At 44.5% G+C, this 26752-nt stretch overlaps 1 protein-coding gene across 1 annotated transcript in view; it reads right to left on the bottom strand.

Annotated features, from left to right (window-relative positions):
• The window catches only part of edil3a (EGF-like repeats and discoidin I-like domains 3a), a 210230-nt gene that overhangs the window by 104838 nt on the left and 78640 nt on the right, over window positions 1–26752 (bottom strand). The window contains 2 exon segments of the mRNA XM_079516087.1: window positions 12069–12078; window positions 12082–12239. Of these exon segments, the coding sequence (XP_079372213.1) occupies window positions 12069–12078; window positions 12082–12239 (168 nt within the window).

Below are 26752 nucleotides of genomic sequence, written 5' to 3'. Positions count from 1 at the left end.
TCTTTTTCCAACCCCTGTGGGATTTTAGACATGCTTCTCTATTTATGCCCCCCGTCCCCCCCCCCCCCTTCCTGGCGCTCTGCCAACAGCAAGGGGGAGGGGGGGGGGGGACAGCCCCGGTGGCCAGAAGGTGACTCACACAATTAGGCCCTGATAAAAGCTTGATCCCTCTCCACCACCGAGAGGAGGATAAACTAGGTGAATAAAACGCTCACAGAGCCAGAGCAAAGCCCCCACGAGATAAATGCACTGCTTAGCAAAGTGGAACAAATACACCCAGGATTCTGCCTCTTTTTTTTTTTTTCTCAGCTGAGACACAATATTTCCAGAGATTCCCAAACTGTGGCACGGGGGCCTCACTGTTGGGCTGTGAGGATACTGCGAGTGGGCCCCTAATTCATTGGCAAAGCTCTAAGACTTGATAACAATAACTGCACAAAATCTGTGTCCCTCAATCAGTCTGTGCTTGCATGCGTCTGCCGTTCAAATATCGCAAGAACCGGTGCTGAGTCGGTCGGATAGGCGTTTGTCCATAGCCGCCCTTTCAACCGCTATATGGCCATATAAGTATAGGCATATTATAGAAATCTGGCTGTCCAGAACTGAAGATATACATACTGTATATGGGCATATGCATGCTGGCATTGATTTTGTCATTTAGGCAGTTGTCCAGAACATAACTATTTAAAAGCAATTCTCTTGAAAAGTATTTTAACAATATCTTGTCCCTGGCACAAAACATTTTCAGTTGTGGTTCGGTAGCCAAATACGGGATAGTGAAGGGATAGTTCACTATTCTTCTATCATCGATTACTCAACCTGGAGCCTTGAATTCATGGAGATGTAAATGTAAATCGCAATGAAGTTCTGCTGTACTTCACCACTGGTGAAAAGTAGACCGCATATATCTCCTAACTTATAGTTTACTCTATAAGTCAGTAGCATACTTTTAGTTTACTCTATAAGTCAGTAAGTACACTTTGTTTACTCTATAAGTCAGTAAGTACACTTTTAGTTTACTCTATGTCAGTAAACTACACTTTTAGTTTGCTCTTTAAGTCATACTAATAACATTGGACTAATCCTACCCCCAGAAGCTAATTATTCAAACGTATACAGTCGCTCCTGAAAACCAAAATTCTAATACGCCTCAATCCCTCTGATCTCACAGAGTTAAGTCTGTTTGCTAATGTGAACAAATCTGTTCCCAAAGCTACAGTGTAAACAAAACACCGCTTCACTGAGAGGATTAGGAAAAACCGACTGGCCTCATATTTTGTTCTGTGTTTTCAACTTATTAAATGCCGAGTTCCATTTTCTGTTAGTACAGCACTGGAAAAACGCAAGCAATGTGGAAACTAAACATTACTGACTCTGCGTTTTATAATGCATCCAAAACCTGTAAAGAAAACCCATAAGTACTCGGTGATGATGGCTCATTTTATTCAGGAGGAGAAAGACAAAAAAACAATGAGGATAAATGGGCGCTGGCGTTAAGTAACATAGAGGCACAATAACGGGACCAAACCGAAGCATTTCTACAGCCTCCCCTAATTGAAGGACTTCAACAAGAGTGAGTCAGCCAGGATGGATGTGGCTCCGTCTGTTGATAACAGAAATCAGGTGAACTAACCAACAGCAACGGATCCTCACCACTTCACATGCGATGACACACACACACACACACACACACACACACACACACACACACACACACACACACACACACACACACACACACACACACACACACACACACACACACACACACACACACACACACACACACACACACACACACACACACACACACACACACACACACACACACACACACACAACTGATGGCTGACTGATTATCCATGGAGCAGGAACTGCGAGGACAGCAGTGCTAACAAGACATTCAATATAATATGATCAAATAAAGAGCCTTATCTCTACCACACAGCAGTGAGAGAGATGGAGCAGGGATCCCCACTACATGTTGTGTAAAATTGTGCTGCAGATTAAAAACAAAAGTTTTAACTGTCAGTGTTGTGTAAAATAATGTTGATTTTGTTTGTTTAGGCATTATCTTTTCCATTGATATGTTGGATGCATGTTAACATGTACGTTCGGACATTTGAACCACTTTATCCCTCAGTACTATGAAACAGTCAGTCCGTCCATCACGCCTCGTGACACGCTCCATATATGGCCATCTCCATATGAAGATCACGACCCTGACCTCATCAAACCCTGGATAGCCATACATGGTGTAACGGCAATCCTTCCCTTCCAATGTATATTTGCACGTTACTTCACAGGTGATGGGAGTGATCCTACGCAGAGTACTAACAGAAACATAACAGATGGATGTCCAGTCTTAGGTCCAGTTTTGGTGTATTTATTGAGCAGAAGTGAGCAGTTGAAATCATGAACATACCAGTGATGTTATTGTTGAAGTTTGTCTGTCTCTGTTCTGTTGCTGCTGGTAAGAAACGGTGTGCTCCTACCATTTCCTGTGTCCTATGTGATCTGATTAGTGCACCTGCACCACTGCACCTCTAAATACACACCCAGTGCTGTCAAATCTAAAGCCCGCCACCAAGTGTTCAAAAAGAATATGCCAACCTAACCAATAATATAGCACCATCATAATGGCTCCTACACATGGAGAAGACTGGATCATCACCTAGATCTATATGGAGCTGATCTCTTCTCACATTCCATATGTTGATCCTTCCCCACCCGTCCTTTCCTCTTCGATGTCTCCCTTTTGACTGATACCTGTCCATTCACTATTCTTGACCTCGCTCTTGCTGGACTCTAGACGGGCCAGCCCCAAAGTTATTAGCGCAGCCGCTCCCGGCAGCCAGCTAAAACTAGAGTTCTCAACAGGCCCGGAAATGAAGGCCCGGCCCTATACCTGGGCCCTAACTGGGCTGGCCCGGCCCTATACCTGGGCCCTAACTGGGCTGGCCCGGCCCTATACCTGGGCCCTAACTGGGCTGACCCGATGCCCTATACCTGGGCCCTAACTGGGCTGGCCCGATGCCCTGCCTGGCCTTACTAATTAGCCCTTTAGAGCGAGGTCACTTCTTGTCCTCAGGGCGTCATACTGGTAAACCTGATCTCTGGCTCTGTACTTGGTCAGGTCTGCTCTTTTGATTTCTCCCCTCTTCACCAACTATAAAATAGCCTAGGGGTTCTCAACGTTTTTGGCTGGGGACCCTTGGGGACCCCCGGAAATGCTTTGGCTGTGTCTCGTGACCCCTCCCCACCCCCAATACAAATTGACCGCTACAATAACCTTAATAATAGCGAAAATAAATCATCATAAATAAATACTGAAACCAGATATAATCATTAAGGAAAGTTGTATGCATGCACTATGTGTACTATGTAAACTCTTAATTTCCATTTTCCAGCCATTCAGTGGCAAAAAAAAATGTTTTGGGGACCCCCCAAAATAATTTGGCGATCCCCCCCGGGGGGTTGCCACCCACGGGTTGAGTACCCCTGAAATAGCCGATCTACAAGCTTGTGTTGCAGTGCGAGGCCGTTGTGTGAGCTTGTAGATCTGCTATTATGTTACGTTATGTTATGTTATGTTAGGGATGCGAGGGTTCAGGGTGATTAATGTAAAATATATATATATATATATATATATATATATATAGTAACTCTGACGACCCCCTACCTTAGTTACATTGACTCCCCCTCCCCCATTAGACTCCCCCTCCCCACATTAGACACACTATCAGCTGGAAATCTGTTATCATGTATATAATTGAGCCCTAATTGAGAATAATAATGGCACTGTAACAGAACGTGTGAACAACGATGCATATAATAATTTTGCCAGGAACGAGACATGTTGTGAAGACCAAAAACATTCTATATAGTGTTTCATAATAAATCATACTGTAACTACAGTAAACAGTTTCAGCTGAGACCCAACAATATAAACGTACCGTAGTGTCTCCCCATGCAGGACCGACACGTACAGTACAAGTGCATGTTGCATGTTGGTGTGTTTACGATAGAGGGTGCTCTTCGCCAACCTGAGAGATCCTAGGACTTCCAAAGAAGAGTACACCCAGAAATCACGTGATTATATTATGCCATAATTTTCTCTCTCGCTTTCTTGTTTTTTTCTTGTGTTTTTGGCGAAAACAAGCTATATTCAACTGCCAATAACTAACGAACGGAGCGTGGCGGTGACGCACTTTTCCCCCTTATAAAAGGCAGAGACTCTCCTCCGTCTCTTCAGACACTCGGTGATCGATCGTCACATCGAGCAAAGTATTCTGGAGAGGTTAGTAGAAACCCTTGGGAACAATATTTACTCATTTACTCTGGCAGTAAATGAGTTCGAGTAAAAACTGCAGCCATTTCCACTAGTTATTGTGGTCTCTCTGCAGCAGCAGTGAGCTAACTATACTGTAGATATCTTTAACTCTTCAAAACTTTGTCACCCAACTACTCCTACACACTTTCACTTAGAAACATTCAAACTTTGATATGTTATGTTCAGCTTACTTACTGTAAAAAACATCAGCTTACTGTGACACACAGGCCTGAACGTTTTACTATGAAATGTTTTGTCGCCTTTTAGATGTTTAACTTTTAAAACCTAAGTGATAAAACTTTGGATCCTCCCTATATCCCTTCATACTTTCACAGAGAAACTCAATTCACAAATCCACCATACTGTGGACATGCACGCTTGAGATTATCACTTTGAAATAATTTGCAGTTTCCGAAATGGAACCATTGTTTTTGGGGAAACACTGCTGTAATATTCACGTCAATAGAACATTACACGACTGGCTAATTCACACGGGTGGGTGGAGGGGGGGACCGTTGGCCCGAGATGAAGCAAAACAGCTGAGAGAAACATCCCATAATGCTCCTATCTACTTTGTCCTTGGTTAAATTGGGAACATTCCACCCGTGAAATAATGTGTCCCTGCGTCACCTCGCAGCACCGGAGCCAAATCACTCCCAATTTTCCCTCTATGACAGTTCATTACAATAATTGGCCACTTTCCCAATACTAGCTGGCCTGTCCCCTTGTCACTGCCGGGACAGAGGGACCTTATTTGAATAATGACTCACTTTGTGAGGCCTGCAGCGCTACCATCACCAATCTCGCACGCACGCACGCACGCACGCGCGCGCGCACGCACGCACGCACGCACGCACGCACGCACGCACGCACGCACGCACGCACGCACGCACGCACGCACGCACGCACGCACGCACGCACGCACGCACGCACGCACGCACGCACGCACGCACGCACGCACGCACGCACGCACGCACGCACGCACGCACGCACGCACGCACGCACGCACGCACGCACGCACGCACGCACGCACGCACACACACACACACACACACACACACACACACACACACACACACACACACACACACACACACACACACACACACACACACACACACACACACACACACACACACACACACACACACACACACACACACACACACACACACACGTTTGAGATCAACTGTGAACACATCAGGGTCAGATGCGCGTGCGTGCATACACACATCATATAATACTGGGCGAGGAACCAAAGCTCTGGTGTGCATAAAAGGGACACACACAGACACAGGTATGGAGATTTGCATTGATAGTTCTGTACAACGGCTGATCCCCATTGACTTCCCGCTGAGCAGATCACTCCCTCGGGTCCTCGGTCATATACGCACGTTTGAAGTCGATCACTCACTCACTCACTCACTCACTCACTCACTCACTCACTCATTCACTCACTTTAATTGATGAGATACTATATTCTGCATAGCAGCTACTTTAACCGGAACTATTTAACAATACTTCGTCCTGAGCGTCGGGCGTTACTAATAGAAAGGACAAAGAACTTTGTCCTGGGCGATTAATCTGTTAATATGCTAGAAATTTCTTCTGAATGCATCGACACTAGTACCATTGGTCAATTTCATTTAAAGCTTGACCCTGAAGACGCTTCATTTGACATGTAGCTCGCATTGTACTGACAAGGCAACGTGTGTGTGTGCGCAATGGCGGCCTTATATATGTTTCAATCGTTTAAATTGGTAAAAAAATAAATAGTAGTAGTAGTAGTAGTAGTAGTAGTAGAAGTAATATTGCATTGCATCGCAGCCTTCCAATCAGCCTCGTCAATTATCCAGCCTCATCCTGTAGTCCACTTATCTAGTTGGCAGCAGCTAATAATCACTGCAGGTACTCGACCTGTCATGTCACATTGACCTGTCATGTCACATTGACCGGTCATGTCACATTGACCTGTGTTGTTTGGTTGTAATTGTTCCCACTTCCCAGTGTGTGCACTGAGTCACTGCACTAGCAGCGCTGAGAGTTGCGATTGCATCATTGTATAGCCTATGCTGCCTTCAAGTTATACCTTAAAGTATAAAAAAATGTTTAATCAAGCTGCTTTTGTGTATTTTTCTACTTGGCTGTGTATGCTGTTCATGCTTTGAAGTCCGATAATACACACTGACAAAAAAAAAGAAAGTTTTTTTTATTTGTATAATTATTAATTATTAAAATTATGACGTCATTATTTAGTAAAAATAGCAGATTTACAAGCTCGCAACACGTGGCATGACGCGTTGTGAGCTTGTAGATCTGCTTTCGTCACTATACTGTTGTGTGACACTCTTGTATGATGAAGTACAGTAGGGCATTAATTTATGGGGGGGGACTCATCAAATGTTGATAGGCCTATATGAGATAATGGTGTGTAACGCCAGCGACGATATGGACACTGTAGCCAGCCCCACTGTCATCCTAGGAAACACTTATTTGGTACCCTTTATCATTTAATTGCAGGAATTATGCATACGCTACAATTTGTTTATTAACGTTTTCTGATACAGAATCCTCTCTCTCTCTCTCTGTCGAATAATAACGGCCCCTCGATTAATGCACATTCAGACCATATCAAATCATTTTCTCTGCACCCCAGAGGGGGCTTAATATGAGCCCAGACAATAACTGAATTATGGCATTCACGCAAACCAATTGCTCATTCGACAATCCAACAGCTCCTAATGTAATGAAGTCAGCCGAGTCAGATAAGCCCGGGATACGGCCACTCACTCAGCGTCCTCGCATATTTTACGCTCTGCCGATAACGCAGAGGAAAAATCCAAATGGGGTGAAATAGCTTTGTTTAACCTCAGATGGGAAAGACTCCAGAACAACCATCAACCAGCAGACACCATCAGTGGTTGAGTCTGTGTCTTCACGTCGATCCTGTTTTTTGGCCATCTAATATTTTAGACTCTGATGATGATAATTATGATAATAATAGTCTTTATCGTCCCCCTCGGGATATTCATCTTCACAGTCTGTTCCAACAGAAGAACACATAACCATATAGTGTAGCACAAAACAACACAGCACACAACAAGAAGACACTACATGAAGTCACCACTATACATACAGGTATAGTCTGAAGACCCACCTTTTCAGACTCCATCATGGCCCATAGCACTTATCCTACCCCCTTAGATAGCACTTTTTAGACTTAGATAGCATTTGAAACAGATTTATAGCATGTCATGTAGACAGCACAATAATTGCATTGTATGTAGTCATAGCACATCATAGTTATATGTATAGCATAGTATAGTATATATGTATAGTTAATATGTATAGTGTCATTATATAGATATGTTCTAGTTACGTTCTTAGCTTACGCATGTTTCTTGATAAATGCTTTTTATATATGTGATGTATTCCCATGCTATTTGTTCTTGCTTAATGTAAGTCGCTCTGGATTAAGAGCGTCTGCTAAATGCCTAAATTGTAAATTGTAAATTGTACACAACAAGAAGACAATACATGAAGTCACCACTATACATATACTGTATGTTTAGTGCAGCAATGACTGCATGGACAAAATAAACTCAGTGCCATTTCAAAGTGCTGTATCTTCGTCCAGATGGCATAATGTCTGAAGTGACGGATGATCATGGTGTCATTTGCTATTGTAAGTGCTAAACGTGTGATGGCTGTATTGATCATATCAGAACATTTGGGATAAAGCTGTAGAGAGCAAGCAGTGACTGGTCAAACATAGATAACAGTTTGAACATGCACGAACGTATCCTAGATTAGAACATACACAATGCATGCTCAGTGGGAAGGAACTGGACACACCGCTAAAAAGCAACATGGCAATTAATATAGACCAGCAGGAGCTGACATTACTAGAGGCAAGAAAGGGTGGCGAGATGTCCTCACACATAATAATAACAACCACTTGAACCCTCAATTCTTAGTCAAACGGACCCGAGTTACACCTGGACTTGGATCACAACATATATCTTAAGGTTCTGTTTAGGAATAGTTTACTGAGATTACGTTTAGGAATACAACGTAGAGACCACTCCGAGGTCGCCTGGATTTGCACCCGGGGCAACCGTGTTTTGGGGGGCGAGCGCTTTGGTATTCTCAAATGGGGGTAAAACAGCTTTGTTTAACCTTTTCGGTGGGAAAGACTCCGGCAGCTCTGATGCAGGTGGTTAAGTACAGGTCACCATCTGTCTGCCTGTCTCTCATCTCCACCGGTCTCTCTCCAGGCAGCTTCTCCACTAGAATGCATTCAATATCCCCTCTCCGTTAATTAGGAGTCCTATACCTGAGAGAACTTACCGGCCGTCTGTCTGTGTTTTGGAGGCTAAAGCCTCATTCATACTCCTTCTGCGGCTGACCTATGAGCCGAGAATAGCAGAACTATACAAGCTCTATACAACGCATCACATCCACGATGCATTGTGAGCTTGTAGGGCTGCTATTCTTGGGTAGCCTGGCTTGGCCAGCCTCATAGCGGGGATTCAATGAAGATTCTTCCCCGCATATGAGTCTGGACTTCGGACATAGGCAGCTTGAAAAGTGGGCGTTAGTAGTTGCCTTGACAGACAGATCCATCTAGCCAATCAGTGTAACAAAAAGCTGACGTCACCACACGGTGCGCTGGTCCGCTCCTCATACCACGCTAAAAACAACGTCTGTTATAGTTTCTACTTTATACGTGAGCGAGATATGTCGGATATATGTCAGAGTCTATATCTAAAATAACTGCTGTTCTTATCGTTTCTGTGTAAACTTGTTGCGTTGAGGGCAGCCATTGTTGTTTTGAAAGTACTGCAGCATGAATGTTACGTCACCATATACACATGAACCAATCAGAGGCTGCTTTTCACTGTTGTACAGACAGCCGTTGAAACACAGTCACTGATTGGCCCCGATCATTTTCTGATTTCTCCAGATTCATTCCAGACTCATATGCGGGGAAGAATCTTCAGTGAATCCCCGCTATGAGGCTGGCCAAGCCAGGCTAATTCTTGGGTGCACACTGCCCACGACACTATGCGGAGCATAAACTTCAATCATCATCATCATCATCATCTTCCGACCGCAGGGGTCGAGATCATGGATTTCACAATGCCATGCCAGACTTCCTGGTCCTTCATTGCCATCCCCAGTTCCTGCTTACTGATGCATGTGCCCCTAGCGATGACATTCTACCTCTGCAGACTCAGACAAAGCAGACTCTGGTCTGCTTTGAGGCAGGATTCCAGAGAAGAAGGGAAGATATAACCTCATGATCAGCTCTGTAGCAGTGGCTGCATCAAACTGTATTCTTCTGGATCGGACTAGTGAAGAAACACGGGGGGAAGGTTGCCATATATTAGAGAAGTCGATGGGTGGTTCTTCCAAGAGATATTTGGCGCTCTCATTAGAAGGCGGGTGAAGTGCCATCCAGCCTGGCTTCAACCAACGCTCCGCCAAACAACAGAACACAGTTTTAGGGGGAACCACGGGGGTGCACTGCCCCAAATATCATCCCCCCCCCCAGGGCTCAGGAATGTTTTTCAACACAACAATTAGTGGATATACACGATCTGCAAGCTCACAGCGGGTCGCATTGAGTTGCGTACTGCTATTTTTACAACTCTTGAAACATAAAACAATATATACTGTATATATACACTTTTTGAAAATACAATGACCGCCCAAAAAACAAAGATGAAAGTTGTGATTGTGTGCAATGGATGGACTACGTCCAAAGTAGCCTCGGTTCCCAGGCTTTTATTTTCGTTCGCATCGGCTACCTCTAAAGAGATCCCCCCCATGTGAACTTTGGGGTGGGGGGATGCGCAGACCCCCAGGTTGGAAAACAACACTTCAGTTATAATGGTCTAATTTCCATATCCTGAGATCTGTTCCAAATGGTTGAGGAGTCAAGGACATGAGATGAATATTTTTTATGTTTGGCAGAAACCTTGAATCTCCTCTGAAATGTACAAGGGACGAGCCGTCTGCTTGTTGTTGTTGTTGTTGTTGTTGTTGTTGTTGTTGTTGTTGCGACCCACCTTCAACTCCCTGACATACAGGACCTGTGAGTTATTGTCATTGTCATATAACAAAATAAATAAATCCCGACAGGGTCTCCCTTTCTTTCTTTGAAGCTGCCGAGAACGGGGGCGGCTGCATAAACACATTGTTTTCACACAAATATACTCATGCTTTTTGAAATGTATAGAAATAGTCTGGGTTTGGGCTGCTACTCGCTGCTTGGCAAGACGTGCCATTTATAACAAATAACTCAAGGGCTGTTTACAAGCCTGTGCCAATGTGGAAATGTCCACAGCTACAACATTGCGGGATGTTTCTCGGAAAGAATATACAATGCACTGAAGGAACAAATGCCATTTCTCTTGAGTATGTTATATGCATATCACCACTGGCGAGGGGAAACCTTGTATGTCTAAAAAGGTTGCCTTTTATTTATTTAAAAATAATAATAATAAAATACTCAATCTACAAGATGAGAACACTTTGCATTTTTATGTTTTGTCAGCTTGTAGATCTGCTATTTTCACAATGTCTGTGCGACACTCGTGGAGTTTTCCGCCCGACAGCTTTGTGATGTTCTTATCGTTTCATGCAGGCAGACGGGTGCAGTGCGGGCGGCAGTGGATCAGGGGTAGAGTAGGCCAGTAGATCGGCGGGAGTTCGATCCCGGGCTCCCCCAGAGTTAGTGTCAAAGTGTCCTTGAGCAAGACTCTGAACCCCTAATTAGCCCTTCACTAAGTCCCTCCCCAACCCATCCTTGTCCAATAGGCACGTTAGCAGCGAAGAAAGCTTGACCTGCATAGCAGCCGTTGCTAAACTATTGGGATTGGCATTGGACAATCGCTTTTTGGGGTGGGATTTAGTGAAGGGCTAATTGCTCCCGATGTGCAGGTTGGTGCCTTGTCCGTTTATGAATGTGTGCATGTGCGTGTGATAATGGGTGAATGTAATGCACAATCTATGTAAAGTGCTTTGAATAAAAGCGCTATATAAAAGCACCGTTTACCATTTTATTTACCCTTTATAGATAGACACTGGTATTCATACAGTGGCTGTTCCTTTAGAGCAGTGGTTTTCGGATTTAGCCTTTTGGACCCAAATCCTAGAATATTGTGGTATCGTTGGATACGATTTTGTCCACAATCCCATGCTGTATTGATGTGGTACCATAGGAGAGATAACAAGCAAACATTGATCAAAATAACAATTATTTTACATGCTGTAATTGTGGACTTTTTGTAAATTAAGTAATGCAGATGTTTAAGAATAATTTAACTCTTTGAGAGTGTAAAATTAAACCAAATGCACCCGTCATGGTCCATTTGGTTTCATTTTACACTCTCAAGGCTTAAAGATCTATAAGGGTCCGTTCGATTACCAACTCTCCATCATTTAGCTGGGGACCACCTGGCACCCCCTCAGGGACCACTGGTTGAGAACCAAGTGAGGCTGCATTAACCCATTTTGACAGTTTTCTGAAAAAGCTATGTTTCTATGTCAGTGGTTCTTCGATTTTTCAAAAATAGCAGACCTACAAGCTCGTAGCGCGCCACTCGGTGGCGCGCTACGAGCTTGTAGATCTGCTATTTTTCAATAGCTAAAGCATAACATGATGCTAACACCAAAAGGGGTTCCCGCCCAAAAGTGGGTTAACATAGAGACTGGCATGGAGACTTACTGTGTTGACATTAACATAATAGAGAATGGCATGGAGACTTACTGTGTTGACAGTGAACGCCACTGAATCCAGGAGGACATTTGCAGACGTAGCCGATGAAGGTGTCCCCCCGGTAGGTTTCACTGATCGCACAACCTCCTCTGTTGTGACACGGGTTCGGGTGACAAGGACCTGGTACAAACACACGCGCACGCGCACGCACACACACACACACGCACACACACACAAAGCACATACACAAAGCACTGTCAAAAACGTCGGACGAAAGCAAGCAATTATTGGTTGGTTGATTGGTTCGTAGGTTGATTGATTGATTGACAGATTGATTGAATCCCTCTAGAGTGCCAAAAAAAACCCTTTTGCAGCATCATACTGTACATATACATTAGATGTGAGAGAGACAGACAGACAGACAGACAGACAGACAGACAGACAGACAGACAGACAGACAGACAGACAGACAGACTTCATAGGCAAAGGTCATTCAAAACTACAATGAATTCAAATTGCTCTGAATGCAAAATTAACTGATTTCACCTTCCAACCGGGCTGTGCTTTTAACACAAATCCCATTAATATCTTGCTATTGTTCTTTATTAATGCTCTAATTTGTTGTATGTCACTGTCACACAAACGCATAGCAAATAGCCAATCTACAAGCTCACATGTGACAAGATTAGTTTATAGATTTTCCAGTTTCAGAATTTCCGAAAACTTTTTAAAGTGAATTAAGGTGAGGTTAAGAGGTTAGGAGATATACCTCCACGGACCCATTGGAACACAGATTATTTATTTAATTGCTTTGTTTGCTCATATTTTGTCGTTTAATTTCCTGAAAAATAACAGTTTTCAGTGCTGGCCACTGATGGCAACGAAATCCCAAGGGGAAAAGAAAAGCGGAAAAACAAAGGACAAAGGAAATTAAATAAAGAATATACTATTCCGGAAGGTTATTGTAATTAACCTTCTTAATTTGGCTTTGAGTCGGGATAATTATAGCTTTTGATTGCGAATAACTTTTGCCAAAACAGAAGATACAGAGTTATTTTTAAAGAACAGTACAGTATTTCTTCCATTGTCCTCCCCATTGTCCTTTCCTCGAAACATTGTCTAAGCCACAAGTACATGCAGCACATTGTTTTTAAATTACGGTGGTTCTGAAACATTTAATGTCAAGGACCCCTGAATTAATATGTATTTGGGCTGCGGACGCCCATCTGAGAATATCTTGAGCCAGGGGCCCCCATAAGAGAAGATTTGTTAAACATTATTCAACATTTTGTCTTGTCATACATAGCAGATGTACTAGCTCACAACACGTTGCATTCCAACACACTGTGAGCTCGTATGAAGATCGGACATTTTTAAATATATACAGTAGTTAAAGTATAATAGGATCAAAGAGGTTGAAGTACCGCTGTCACAAAATTGCTTGCTCAGGGTGGGTTTTCTGCTCAACATGTTGTGATTTGACAATTTAATACATTTGTATTGAATTGAACTGATTTTGATGCTTTATTAACTAATTTAGCTGGAATCCTCTCAAGGATCCATCGGGATCCACCCACCTTTCAACATTAAAAAGTTGAAAGGTTTCTGCCCAAAAGCTACTAATATGAAGACTTTTACGCTTGGAATCAAGGCAAGCAGCACGAGATGAACGATGGCCGTGAAACATCATTTATTTGATTCGGGTCAAGTAAATAAATGGAAAACGGAAAAATAAAAAGGTGCAAGATATGTGTATATACAGTATTTAAGGGTGAAGGAACTAATTAACTAATTTCCTGCATGCGTTGTAAAACAATGTTTTACAAACATAATTTGGAAACAAACTGCGTGGCGCTGATTGTGCCGGTTTGCACGATTAGCTCTGGACAAATGACACACACACACACACACACACACACACACACACACACACACACACACACACACACACACACACACACACACACACACACACACACACACACACACACACACACACACACACACACACACACACACACACACACACACACACACACACACACACACACACACACTCTACTGTAGATGGATTGGTTCCGACGGTGTAATTACCCATGCCACGCACATGATTTGCTGCAGTTTTCTCACGTCTCCCCCCTTTTCTGCTCCCTCCATTCCATCCCTCCTGAAGGCTGCCTGCAGTGAAAACACTGATGTTGGCTAACAAGGCATCCCCTTAACATCAAGGCCCGAGCCAACCATACAACCGCCACTCACTTAGTTCAGATAACAATGCCACACAAGCCTTTCCCTATAGAACACTGTGGACAACGCTCCACCTGACCTGGCCTAGACTCCTCTGGACAACCCTCCACACCTCCTAGACTCTTCTCCCTTCCCTAAGACACTCTGGCCTAGACACCCTAGACTCTTCTCCCTCTTGGCTCCCAAACTGTGGAATAAAAACTCCCCATTGCAGTCAGAAGACTCACCTCTTCGACTCCACATCACCCTCTAGCACTTCGCTCTCCCTTTGCACCTATTCTTTTGACTCCTGCTAGCGATTAACCGAGATTTGCTATGCAAACATATACAATTTACAATTTACAATTTAGGCATTTAGCAGACGCTCTTAATCCAGAGCGACTTACATTAGGCAGGAACAAAAGTATGGGAATACATCACATATATAAAATGCATTTATCAAGAAACATGCGTAAGCTAAGAACGTAACTAGAACATATCTATATAATGACACTATACATATTAACTATACATATATACTATACTATGCTATACATAGCTACTATGATGTGCTATGACTATATATAATGCAATTATTGTGCTGTCTACATGACATGCTATAAGTCTGTTTCAAATGCTATCTAAGTCTAAAAAGTGCTATCTAAGGGGGTAGGATAAGTGCTATGGGCCATGATGGAGTCTGAAAAGGTGGGTCTTCAGACTACGGCGGAAGATTGGGAGTGATGCCGCAGTTCTGACTGCAACGGGGAGTGCATTCCACAGTTTTGGGGCCAGAAGGGAGAAGAGTTTGGGACGTGTGGAGCGTTGGCCCGGCGTTTTTAGTGAGGGTACTTCCAGCTTTCCTGCGTTGGCTGATCTGAGTGCGCGGGAGGGTTTGTAGGGTTCAATCATGCTTGCAAGATATGGGGGAGCCATACCTTTGGTTACTTGGTCACTTGTGTGTTTTGCTTCTTAAATTAGTTTTTGTCAACCACAAATGGACATAATGTAATGGGGACAGAGTGGCATTGTGACTCCGTGTGTGCTGTGCGGGTTAGGGTGAGGGACAGGATTTGGCACGTCGATGCGGCGGAAAAGCGTGCTTCGGAATGCCGGTGTGTAACCGAATGTAATGTCATGTTATTTAGACAGACGGTATAGGTTCATTGTTTACCCAGCATCCAAGTTACTTTGAGGCAGTGTACACTGCTCTCCCTGCACTCTATGTAGGTGAATTGACATTGTTGTCTATTGACTATAGTTCGTGCTTACTCTGCTTATTCAGATCTCACACTTGTAAGTCGATCTGGATGAGAGCGTCTGCTAAATGCCTCAATTGTACATCGAGTACTGAGACAATATGGCGAAGCATTGAACATAATAGAATGTTCCCATAAAGACTGACATGGTCAACTTCATGTGTCAATAAAATATAATTTGCTGGCCCAGACAGCTGGCCTAGCGGTGCGGGCACCTAGGCTCCAACATAGCCTGACGTTGCGTCGGTTCGAGTGCTGCGGCCTTTGCTGAGTGTCACTTCCCATCTAGGGCACAACAAGCTTATTCTTATTCTTATTTCAAGTAAGACGCCCTGAGGGCGAGGGCTGGGTGACGGCCTGGGTGACGGCAGAATGCTGGGCGAGATGGAGATCTAAGGGTGGCAGCAGGGGCAGTGTCTTGAGTGTACAGGGTTTGATGAGGGCCCAGGTAGGGCCGGACCTTAATTTCCGGGCCTGTTGAGAACTCTAGCTTTCATTGGCTGCTGAATGGACAGGTATCAGTTAAAAGTTAGACATCGAAGAGGCAGGATGGGTTGGGGGGGGGGGGGGGGGGGGTCAACATATATGGAATGTCAGAACAGACAGAGATCATTTAGTAGCTTCAGGACCTCCTTACATTCACATCTAGACTCAACTTGCCTATGCTTCTAACCTGACTGTAACCAATTATGACACTGAAATATTTGCACTGTGACCTTATCTCCATTGTGTATTATGTGGTCGTTGGTGGTGTAGGTGGAAGAGGGTGAGCAAGCTATTTGTGTATATATGTATGTATCTGTATATCTGTTTGTATCTGTGCACTGCATGTTTTGTGAATTTGTGTACAGTATGCTTTTCTGTATTTTGTATGTTTATGGGTCCCTCTTGAAAATGAGATGATGCATCTCAAGGGGCTGTCCCTTCAATAAAAATCTGAAATCTGTCGGCAGTACAATCAAGTGGGGCATACATTTACGAAAAAACACAAAGTTAAAATAATTATAAAATAATAAAAAGAGGTTTCTGTCCGACAGCAATGATATTTTCCTACAGCTCTCGCCTAATTATATATTTTTTATTTGTCTTTTCATGCCAAATGAGTGTTGTTTACCACGTTTCCGACACATTGGTTGATGTTTTGTTTTTTGTCTTTTTCACTGTATCAGGGTTAGGTATGCTGGGATCTTACAGAAGCGCAGGGCAGACAGACATAAAACTGTATTTCATATTCTAGAGCCGTCTTTGCCCCGAGGACCCCACCGACCTGCACCCCACTCCCACTCCCACACCCTCCATCTCCACCAAGGTCAGAGAGTATGCTCTAAACACACCCCATGTCTAGCAGGAGCACGCACGCACACACGCACGCACGCACGCGCGCACACACAGAGCATGGTCTAAACATGCCCCAGTCTAGGTACTAGGCATACCGTTTCTTCCCACACACTGGCTCTCTGACACGATGTGGGCAAACATACTGTAAGCATTTTTAGATGTTTATTTCCATTGGAACGCTTAGAAGATGTTTGTATATTATGCAATATGCATACAATACAGTGTATACAGTGCAAATAGACAATACCGCCGCAATGTTGACTCTCTTTGCGGGCCTAATTTGCATGAAATGCTTATTCATTGCCACCAAAATCTACTGTTGTTTGCTGCACACACACAGAACAAAGAACTGAACTCCATTCATCGCAGCAACGCTATTGTTTTTTGTTTTGGTTCGCTTTTTTCTTAAGTTTTTAATATCCACTCATGGACGTTGCGCTGCAAAGCCTCAGTGAATTCAGCCAGCATATTGGATGTAAACAGAGACAGAGACACAAAGAGCCAATCATAATACAACAGAAAAAGAACGACAATAATATATATATATTTTTAAGAGAAGACAGAGAAACTGTGTGGCAAAAAAATACATCAAATAAAAAAATAAAAAAACGATGATTAATATGAGTTGGAGGAATTTCTTCTCCCCCAGCTCTGCCGTTTGGTTGAATTTGTGCAATCTCCGAGTTAATCCATTCAGGACGGCAACCCCTTTTGGCGTTGTAAGTATTATGTTATACTTAAACTATTGAAAAATAGCAGATGCACAAGCTTGTATCTGCTATTTTTGAAAAATCGTAAAAATGTGACGCAAATCTTTGAATATATTTTCTTTCAAAGCAAACGTTTTTAACTCAAATCATTGCGTCTTTGCTCCTGGAACTACATATTTTCAGATGGGGGTCCGCAGCCACATACAGATAATTCTGGGGGTCCTTGACATGAAAAAGGTTGAGCACCATTGACATAGAAACATAGGTTTTTCAGAAAACTGTTAGGATTTAGAAGACTTTTTTTTTTTTAAATCTACCTACCTAATTAAATGGGTTAAAGGTCCTATGGCATGCCTATGGCAAAAAATTAAAAAAAACATTTATAAAAAAAAAACTAAGTGGTGCAACTCTGCGTGGGGGTCCCCGGGGGGTCCCCGGAACTTCCAGACCCACAGGAACACGCCAACGGTGCCAGCCCAGTTCCGGCGAGCCGGCCCACGTCCCGAACGGTCAATAAATGACAGAGTTACCGTGTGGGGGTCCCCGAGGGGCCGCTGGACATCCAGACCCCCAGGAACGCGCCCAGAGTACTGACATTTTTTACTCAAGAGTATCAATACAGTAATATAGAAATACTGTTACAAAATTAAAGTCCGGAATTCAAAATGTACTTCAGTTGAGTAAATTATGCACATATTATACTCACCTGCAGTGTGTGTGTGTGTGTGTGTGTGTGTGTGTGTGTGTGTGTGTGTGTGTGTGTGTGTGTGTGTGTGTGTGTGTGTGTGTGTGTGTGTGTGTGTGTGTGTGTGATGGGATCATGTAAATGACAAGGCTTTGATGCAGGGGCTATTGGATTCATAACTCACTGCCTGCCAATATCTTGCCTCATCTTTTAAACATTGTGGCTTGAGATGCAAAGAGGAGCGCTGTCAGAACTTCACGGAATGAGTTTGTGGCTGAGCAAAAGATAAATAAAAAACTTTGGCTCTCATGGGGGGAAATCGTCGCTGTCGGGTGGGAACTTTGCATGTCCGACAATCGTTGCTTTTCAGGAAATGGGAAATAATAAGATCCCGTATTCCAATGGCTGTTATGGCAGTTATTTGGTCACAAGGCTCTTGTTAATACATAGACACGTTCAAACTTTCTGAAATAGGAAAAAAGAGCCAACCTACAAGCTTGCTCACAACGGGCCACAATGTGAGCTTTGTTATTGTATTACATTTTTATCACACAATTGTTGTAACTGTTTTTTTTTCACCCAGTGTCAATTATTGTTTAATGTAAACCTGGGCGCTACACTCCCTCTGGCAACCTGGGGAGAGCAACGGACTGACCTCATGAAGCCACTTCTTTTTACCTGACAGGGGGGAGTTTCCCCGGTTGGACGTAGTGTGTGGAAGGAACATGTTATTCCAGTTCCTTTCCCCTCCATCAGGCACCCCATCTGACTAGGGGAGGCAGTTTAGAGACCAGGATTACTGCATGTTTTTTGTGGGAGAACATGCAAATTGCAAACTCCACACAGAAACGTCCACAGCGGGAATTGAACCCAGGACCTTCTAGCTGTGAAATATGAAGATAGATACAGGTTTTCTACCCGACAGGCCACTAAATATAAATGCAAACAGGGATGAGGGGAAGGGATATACTCTCAGACATATGAGAGGAGGAATCACAGCCCCATTGTTTATGTGAGAGTCAGTGAAGCGCACAAGTCAACAGGCGCCACAGATGCGGTCAGGCTTTAGCGCGCTCTGGAAACTAAAGCAGGGGATCGGGGCAACACTGCCTTTAAGACGGACCGGTTCGATCCCCAGAGGCTGTGCCGCTCGATCGAGGACCAATTAGAAAAGACAGACGAAAACATCCATTCATTCAGATTGTCTGCAGTGGTGCAGAAAGTACTCAACCCCACGTTGCACTCAAGTCAAATACTGGACTCTCCTGGTCAAATATTCAAGTGAATGATGCTCTGTCAGATATGTACTTTGATGTAATTAAAGTACTGGAGTACTTGCTTTTCAATATAACTAATTATTCAAAAGTGCATGTGTTCAAAATTACAAAAGCAAAGTAATGTCAATTTTCTGAAAAACAGCAAATGTTTCAGTATTTATTTTTCCTTTTCAAAATTTGGAGTATAGCCACTAGCCAGTTATTTTGCTCCCCCTTTCTCCCCAATTGATTCATTATGCCAATTAATTTCCACCCCACGGCTTGCGACTGCTGTTGCACCCTCACGTGCCTGTGAGGAGCCCCCACCGGGAGCCTATAGGCGTAGAGCTTCGGCCCTATACTCCTCCCGTTCAACATTCCCCGCTGACAGGCTTCCGTGCGCCAGCCGGCAGGAGTTTGTACATTCACAAAATATCTTGCTTGGTTTCCAAAGTGGGGTCCGCAGGGACCCGCTCAAGGTTCCTTGATGGTGTTTGAAATGGACTGTAACTATGAGGCCCCTTTCCTAGAAACCATAGAGTATATAAGAATCTTCTACTTCCGCCTTTTTTCCGATTTTTCGAAAATGCGGAAGTGCAAACGTGCTCAATGTTAAAGCCCAGCTGCACGGGGTTTCCCAATCATACTTCCACGGGTCCGCCTGCAGTCCCTCCTCTTACCACTAGGGCCCAGTGCTTCAACGTTGGAAAGCCTCACTGGCCCCCTTGGGTTGAACCAGTTCGGTTCTTTTTACCTGCCTAATATTGAAACAGTTCAGAGTGTTTCCACTGAAAATGAATTGGTTCAGAAGCCTGACAGCTTGGTTTCGAATTCGAACTGTAACCAAAAACATTCCAGCAGTTCCGTAAAAGCACCATGTGGCCTGAGAGTGTACAGATGGAACCAATTTGGTTCCATTCTGTACACTCTCAGAGTTATGGGGGTCCTCCTTGGAAAAAAAATAAATCCTAACCAAAGCAACTTAGCAAACTGTTAAGTTGTTAACAATGTTCACAGTCAAATTCAGGTCCATGTAAGCCTGGTTTGAAATTCCTGTCATGAGATACACTTTTGTTCTAATTCATCTGCTTTATTTTCCATCTGTCAACGTGGTTGACAGGTAAACAACCATGTGTTGACAGGAGGCTTATGGTAAACAACCATGCGTTGACAGGAGGTTTATTCATTTGAACTGATAAGAAACACTATAAAAAGGAGTCTCAAGGCTGAGGCGATCACGCCCTCTGAGTCACTCTGACAAATGAGAGGTCCACAGCGACCGGCCATTAGTGATGTTGCTCTGTAAAGCGTTGCTTATAGCCGTGCTGGCTCGGAAAGGCCATGCATCAATGCTGAGTTTACCAGACTGTTTTCAGCCTGAGACCCACATTTTGAAAAGAGCTTTTGAAATTGAAAATGGTGCCTGCGGTGCAACAAATGGTTCCCGCCCATTGTTTGGGAAAAATAAATAAATAAATAAAACGTTTCCACACGTTATCAGAATGTCGCAAAGCCTTCAAAGTGAACTGGGCAAATTCTGTATGCTACAGTTAACCTTTATGTTATGTAGTCAGCAGCAGGCCAGGGTCCCTACGGGTCTGAATTACAAACCAGGCGATCCTATTGAAGTTTGAGATTATACAGAACGAGCACACCATTCAAAGTAACACGGCGACCGAATGGAACATGGCAGTCGGTCACGTCCATTGAAGTTCAATTGGGAAGTACGTGGTGCCCTTGTTCTAGTCGGTTCCTCAATGTCACGGTGAGCCAAGGGGGGGGTAGGACCCAAATGCAGGACAGAGAGGCCGAAGAGCTCAAATGCAAACAGTTTATTAAACAAAGACTGGAACATAACACTTACTATGACATTTCAACAAAGATCTCACAAGGAACTGAAAAGACACACAGTAAAAATACACACAGGGATAACAGGGCACAGGTGAACATAACTTAAAATCAAGACAGAGATTGGCTAAGACACAGGTGGAGCAAACTAATAATCACAGGTGGTGAGACAAGGCAGGAAAACAGTAACAAGGTATACAGGGAACAATACTACACAATAAAAGCACACAAGAACAGAAAACATTAACCAAAACTAGGAACAAGGACCACTAGGGACCACGGATTGTGACACTCAAGCTATATAGGAGAACAAGTTGCTGATCTATTAGCGATGTAGGAGCTTATAGAACAGCTATTTATTTATTTTGGGGGGGGGGGTTGTTTGCATGAGTTACATGTTCTCAAATAGGAAACATTTTGTTTCAATTCATTAGAAGATTTCGCACATTTTCACAAAATATCGGTCAATCGGTAATCGTTGGTCTACGAAATCGGGAGCGGCATCAAACACACTGATATTCTGCATCGGTCGGCCTCCTAAGCAGGACGTGGGAGTACAGTGGCGCAGTCGGTTTGATTCCCGTCGGGGGCGTGTTCTCTCCTCCGTGTCATCGGCGCCCATACCCTAGGTGGGGTTGGCAAAAGGGCCTTTCTGTGTGGAGTTTGCATCTTCTCCCCGTGTCCCCTAGGGTAGCTAGACCCTCACAAAAAACATGCAGTGATCCTGGTCTCTATACTGCCTCCCCCTGGTCAGCCGGGGCGCCTGATGGAGAGGAAAGGAACTGGTTGGAATAACGTGCGCGTTCCTTACGCGCGTTCCTACTGGGGAAACTCCCCACTGTCAGATGATAAGAAGCGACCTGCTCACTCCTCATGCATTGAAGGAAGCATGAGCTCAGTTCGGGGCTCTCCCCAGGTTAATTGGCAGAGGGAGAGTAGTGCCCAGGATTACAGTTAAAAAGCAGGATCGCGATGTAGATCATCTGGTCACCGCGAGTTTACAGTACACATAATCAAACACGGAACGCTGCAAAGCCTTTGAAATTAACTATGTGAATAATGAGAAAGAGAGAGAGAGAGAGAGAGAGAGAGAGAGAGAGAGAAACAGTACATGTAACCTTATTACCGTTGTGTAGTCACAAGGCGGCCGCCCTGCGGATATGAATTACAAACGAGGCGATATACACCCCCCCGCCCCATTGAAGTCGTTTGCCATTTCGGAGGGGCTAACATGCCATGTATGTGTAATAATGAGCCTGGCTGCTAATCAGCCGAACACAGTAAAGAAGTATAATAGGTTTCACACACACACAGAGAGAGAGAGAGAGAGGGGGGGGGGGGGGAGGGGGGGGGGGGTGGAGCGTGACAGGTTTCAGGGGGCTGTTTTGACGTGACGATCTATACTGCTACAAAGGCTTAGTGACAGCCTGGCTAATGGAGAGAGCACAGCAGCACGGAGCAGGAGAACAGCAAGGCACAAGGGTGAGGGGGGGCGGGTGAGGGGGGGGGGGGGTGGGGGAACAGAAGACGGAGAGAGACGGCCAGAAGAAAGGAAAAACGGATCCGAGAAAGGATTTCATATTTTTTGTCAGTGCTCTGTGGAATTGGGTGCACATGGTCAAAAAGAGGGGTTAGTGTATAGCAGAGTGGCTCACAACCTCAGCCTGACGGCCTCGAAAGTCTAATATCTCCCCCGGATTATAGGGATATCCCTTTAGATTAGTGGTTAAGATGGGAGACGAATCACAGGCGTTACACACACACGTGTGTGTGTGTGTGTGTGTGTGTGTGTGTGTGTGTGTGTGTGTGTGTGTGTGTGTGTGTGTATGTGTGTGTGTGTGTGTGTGTGTGTGTGTGTGTGTGTGCGTCAGTGATGTATGTCCACTGTATAAGTCATGGGCTGTGTTGTTGTAAAGCCCACGACTGTAGCATGTATGATCCAGCCCTTGGCTGCATGTGTGTTTTGTTGTGTTGTGTTGTGAATGTGTAGTATACGAACTAGCCCGTGCAAGGCAGTGATTGATGTAACATCCACGCTGCATTTCTTCTCAGAGCTGCGAGTCGAGACAAGCCTCGATCAATCAGCGCCAAGACTCCTGACCAATGGTTAAACAGGGGGGAAAAAAACCCTAAACATTGGTTAACACCTTGAGGGACCGAACCTTTTAATCCATTATTAAAATGTGCCCATCATTTATAGCGCCCGGACCACTTTTACCGGCGCACCGGAAGTTGTTGTGAATGTCTGTGTAGCAGCTAACAATAGCCACACCACTCTAGAGTCGATCGACAACAACGGGAGGTAAGAATAAATCTATCGCGACTAGTGACTGGACCGCGGAGCGCCGTCTAACACAGGATATCTTTTCATAATTAGACGGGATGATTTAGATTGCGAGTTATGAACGTTTTAAGATTTTCGTTTTCGTCCGCTAAACAGGCAGGGAACATTTTCGATGACGTGTCACTGTTGTGCAACACCGAGGATTGGGCAACAAGCGCTCCTAGGCTGTGGAGCGATGCGATCGTTTTGTTGGTCTAAAAGCGCCAAATTTTGCACATATGTAGGCTTGTAGCCCATGTTTTAGCTAGGGCACACTTGGAAAACCGGCGACCTTGGGAAACTTTGTGACAGCTGCTGGGAGTTGGAGTACCATTAACAAAATGTCATTATGCTTTAAGTAGCATGTGACATGTCAAACTAGGGGGTTTTCATGATTCTGAATCTATTGCAAGCATTAGTTTTGCACGAAAAAATTAACACTTCTTGAGCTAAAAACGGCCATGGCCGTCATTACAAATGTGATCACATTTTGGCACATTTGCACAAGTGGCTAAAGCCCCAAGGTCGCCGGCTCGGGTGCCCTGTAGCTAAATCATTAGAGCATGCCATGGGCTACATCTGTGCAAAATGTGGCACTTTTAGACAAATTATCTCAAAATCACCCTTTTCTCTCCCTAAGCTCCTCCACTAACCAATAGTTAAACAGGGGACACACACACCAGGGAAAAGCATCCTATGTTTCCTCATGGAATATTTTCTGGGGCTATCGGTTGCTCCTTAATCTTATTTGGCAGCTTTCACAATTATTGGCTCATTCCAAAAGGAGGGGAGGTGATGTGATTGTATCCGTGTGTGTGCATGCGTGATTGTGTGTGCATGTGTGTGTGTGCGTGTGGGAGGGGGGGTCGGGTTCATGTGGCAGTGACACACAGATGAAAACAAACAATTGTTCCTTCCTGCATAGGGTGTCTGAATGACCTTTACATCATCAGCTGGAGGTCAAAGCAAGGTCATACAGTCATTTCCCCCCCACACCACTGCGCCTGTTCTGTGCATTGAAGCAGATCCCCCACCCCCCCGGCAATCTTTTCACTAACCTCCCTTCACACACACACACACACACACACACACACACACACACACACACACACACACACACACACACACACACACACACACACACACACACACACACACACACACACACACACACACACACACACACACCCACCCACCCCCATTGTGTACATTGATGTCATGGCTCTAGGGACGTGCATAAAGGGTCACGCTGAGCTGACCTCTCATTTACAGTCCATGGAACAATGCATGACGTTCCCTTCACCAGTCCACGGGGGGGGGGGGGGGTCCGTTCCCTTCACCACAGTCCACGGGCCGCCTGGCTTTGATTATGGGGGGAGGGGGAGGGGGGGGTCCAGTCCACGGGCCGCCTGGCTTTGATTATGGGGGAGGGGGAGGGGGGGGTCCAGTCCACGGGCCGCCTGGCTTTGATTATGGGGGGAGGGGGAGGGGGGGGGGTCCAGGCATTATCGTGCCGCGGGTGCAGTGTTTTTTTGTTTTGTTCTTGGACATATCTATACCTACAACATAACAACATATCAGCTAATACTTTATTTAACCATATCTGATTTGAAGTGCGGGTAACATATGTTCACATAAAATGTAATTTTAACAAATACTGTACACTTAAAAAAAAAAAAAAATCTTACTCCTGTATTATAATAATACCTGCTGATAATGATTTAGGGTGGAGAAGAAAAAGAACACGGCACTCCATCTTTAAGTTTAGGAATAGGGTAAGGTTTTGGCACCATTTTATTGAGGTTAAGGTTAAGAATAAGGTCAGGTTTAACCGTTTAGGTATAGTTTACTGATGTTACATTTAGGAATACCAGGCTGAGCAGTTCCACTGGCTGAACCGGGGTGACTGCAGTGATTTGAGGCGATCTAGTATCGGGACGAGTGCGCTCTGGAATCCCAAGCCTCCGCAAATAACGATCCCGGTAGCGTTAGTCCGACGTCCCAATAATACGTTACCCATAAATCCGAATATTCCCCCATACCCCATACTAACCCTATCCACAAACCCAAACCCTAACCGCACGCAGAAGCCATGGGTGAGTCTTAACCGGCCACATAGTCAGACTAAATTAACCGTTTCCGTCCGTAGGACGTCGCTACACGTCCTAGGGGTCCCAATCGACGCGCACATAGGACGTCTGTAGACGTCCTAGCGCATCCTCAATGATACCGGGCGAGATAAGAATATTCTGTTGTTTTTTTTCCAGTTCACTCTCGGCTTGTTTTAGCTTACCGTTGACTTAGCTGTTACCATGTCTTTCCGGCACCCCAGAGCTCCTATTTTGAAGGAATCCCGGCACCATTGTGTTAATACGCCCAGTAATCGGAAAGCACCTCACTCACTCCGTGTCAATATTATTAGCGGAAGGCTCTTAAAAAAAGTTACTGAGAGCCGTCTTGGGTGTTTTTGTAACCCTGGAAGCGTACAAAATGCAACCCTTTCAGAGTTTCAGGCCCATTTGCTTTAGGAGTTAAATTAATACCGTAAAGTAACACTATAGGCATAAATGAATCCCTAAATTAGAAATACAGTGTATGTGCTATTATTTCTGGATTCAGTGGATCTCTCTCTCTCTCTCTGTGTCCACTGCCTGTGTGTGTGCGTGCGTGCGTGCGTGCGTGCGTGCGCGCGTGCGTGCGTGCGTGCATTTTTTTTATTTAGCCTAACAACTAGCAACTACAGCTCAGTAAACAAGCATAAAAAGATAACACTGTCTGTCTGTCTTTTAATTCCAACTCCGTTGGTGTGTTTTGCACAGATTCAAATTAAGGACGGATGCGGGTCAAGGTTGCCTGCCGTGCCAAGTCACGTTCGTATCCCCGTAAAGAGAGAAAAAAAAAAAAAAAGAAAAAGAAAAAGCCATCTGAAGATATCAAAACCCATTATCGTAATGGCGCGTCCCTCCCCCGTACACCACAGCGCTTCGTTGGCCGCACTCGCTCATGGGTGTTTAATGAAGACGTTTCACATTGGGGAGCCTCCGCTCT

Source organism: Electrona antarctica (assembly GCF_951216825.1).
Source record: "Electrona antarctica genome assembly, chromosome: 12".
Lineage (NCBI taxonomy): Eukaryota > Metazoa > Chordata > Actinopteri > Myctophiformes > Myctophidae > Electrona > Electrona antarctica.
Note: the sequence above shows the minus strand (reverse complement) of the source record. Positions and strands in the feature narration are given on the sequence as shown.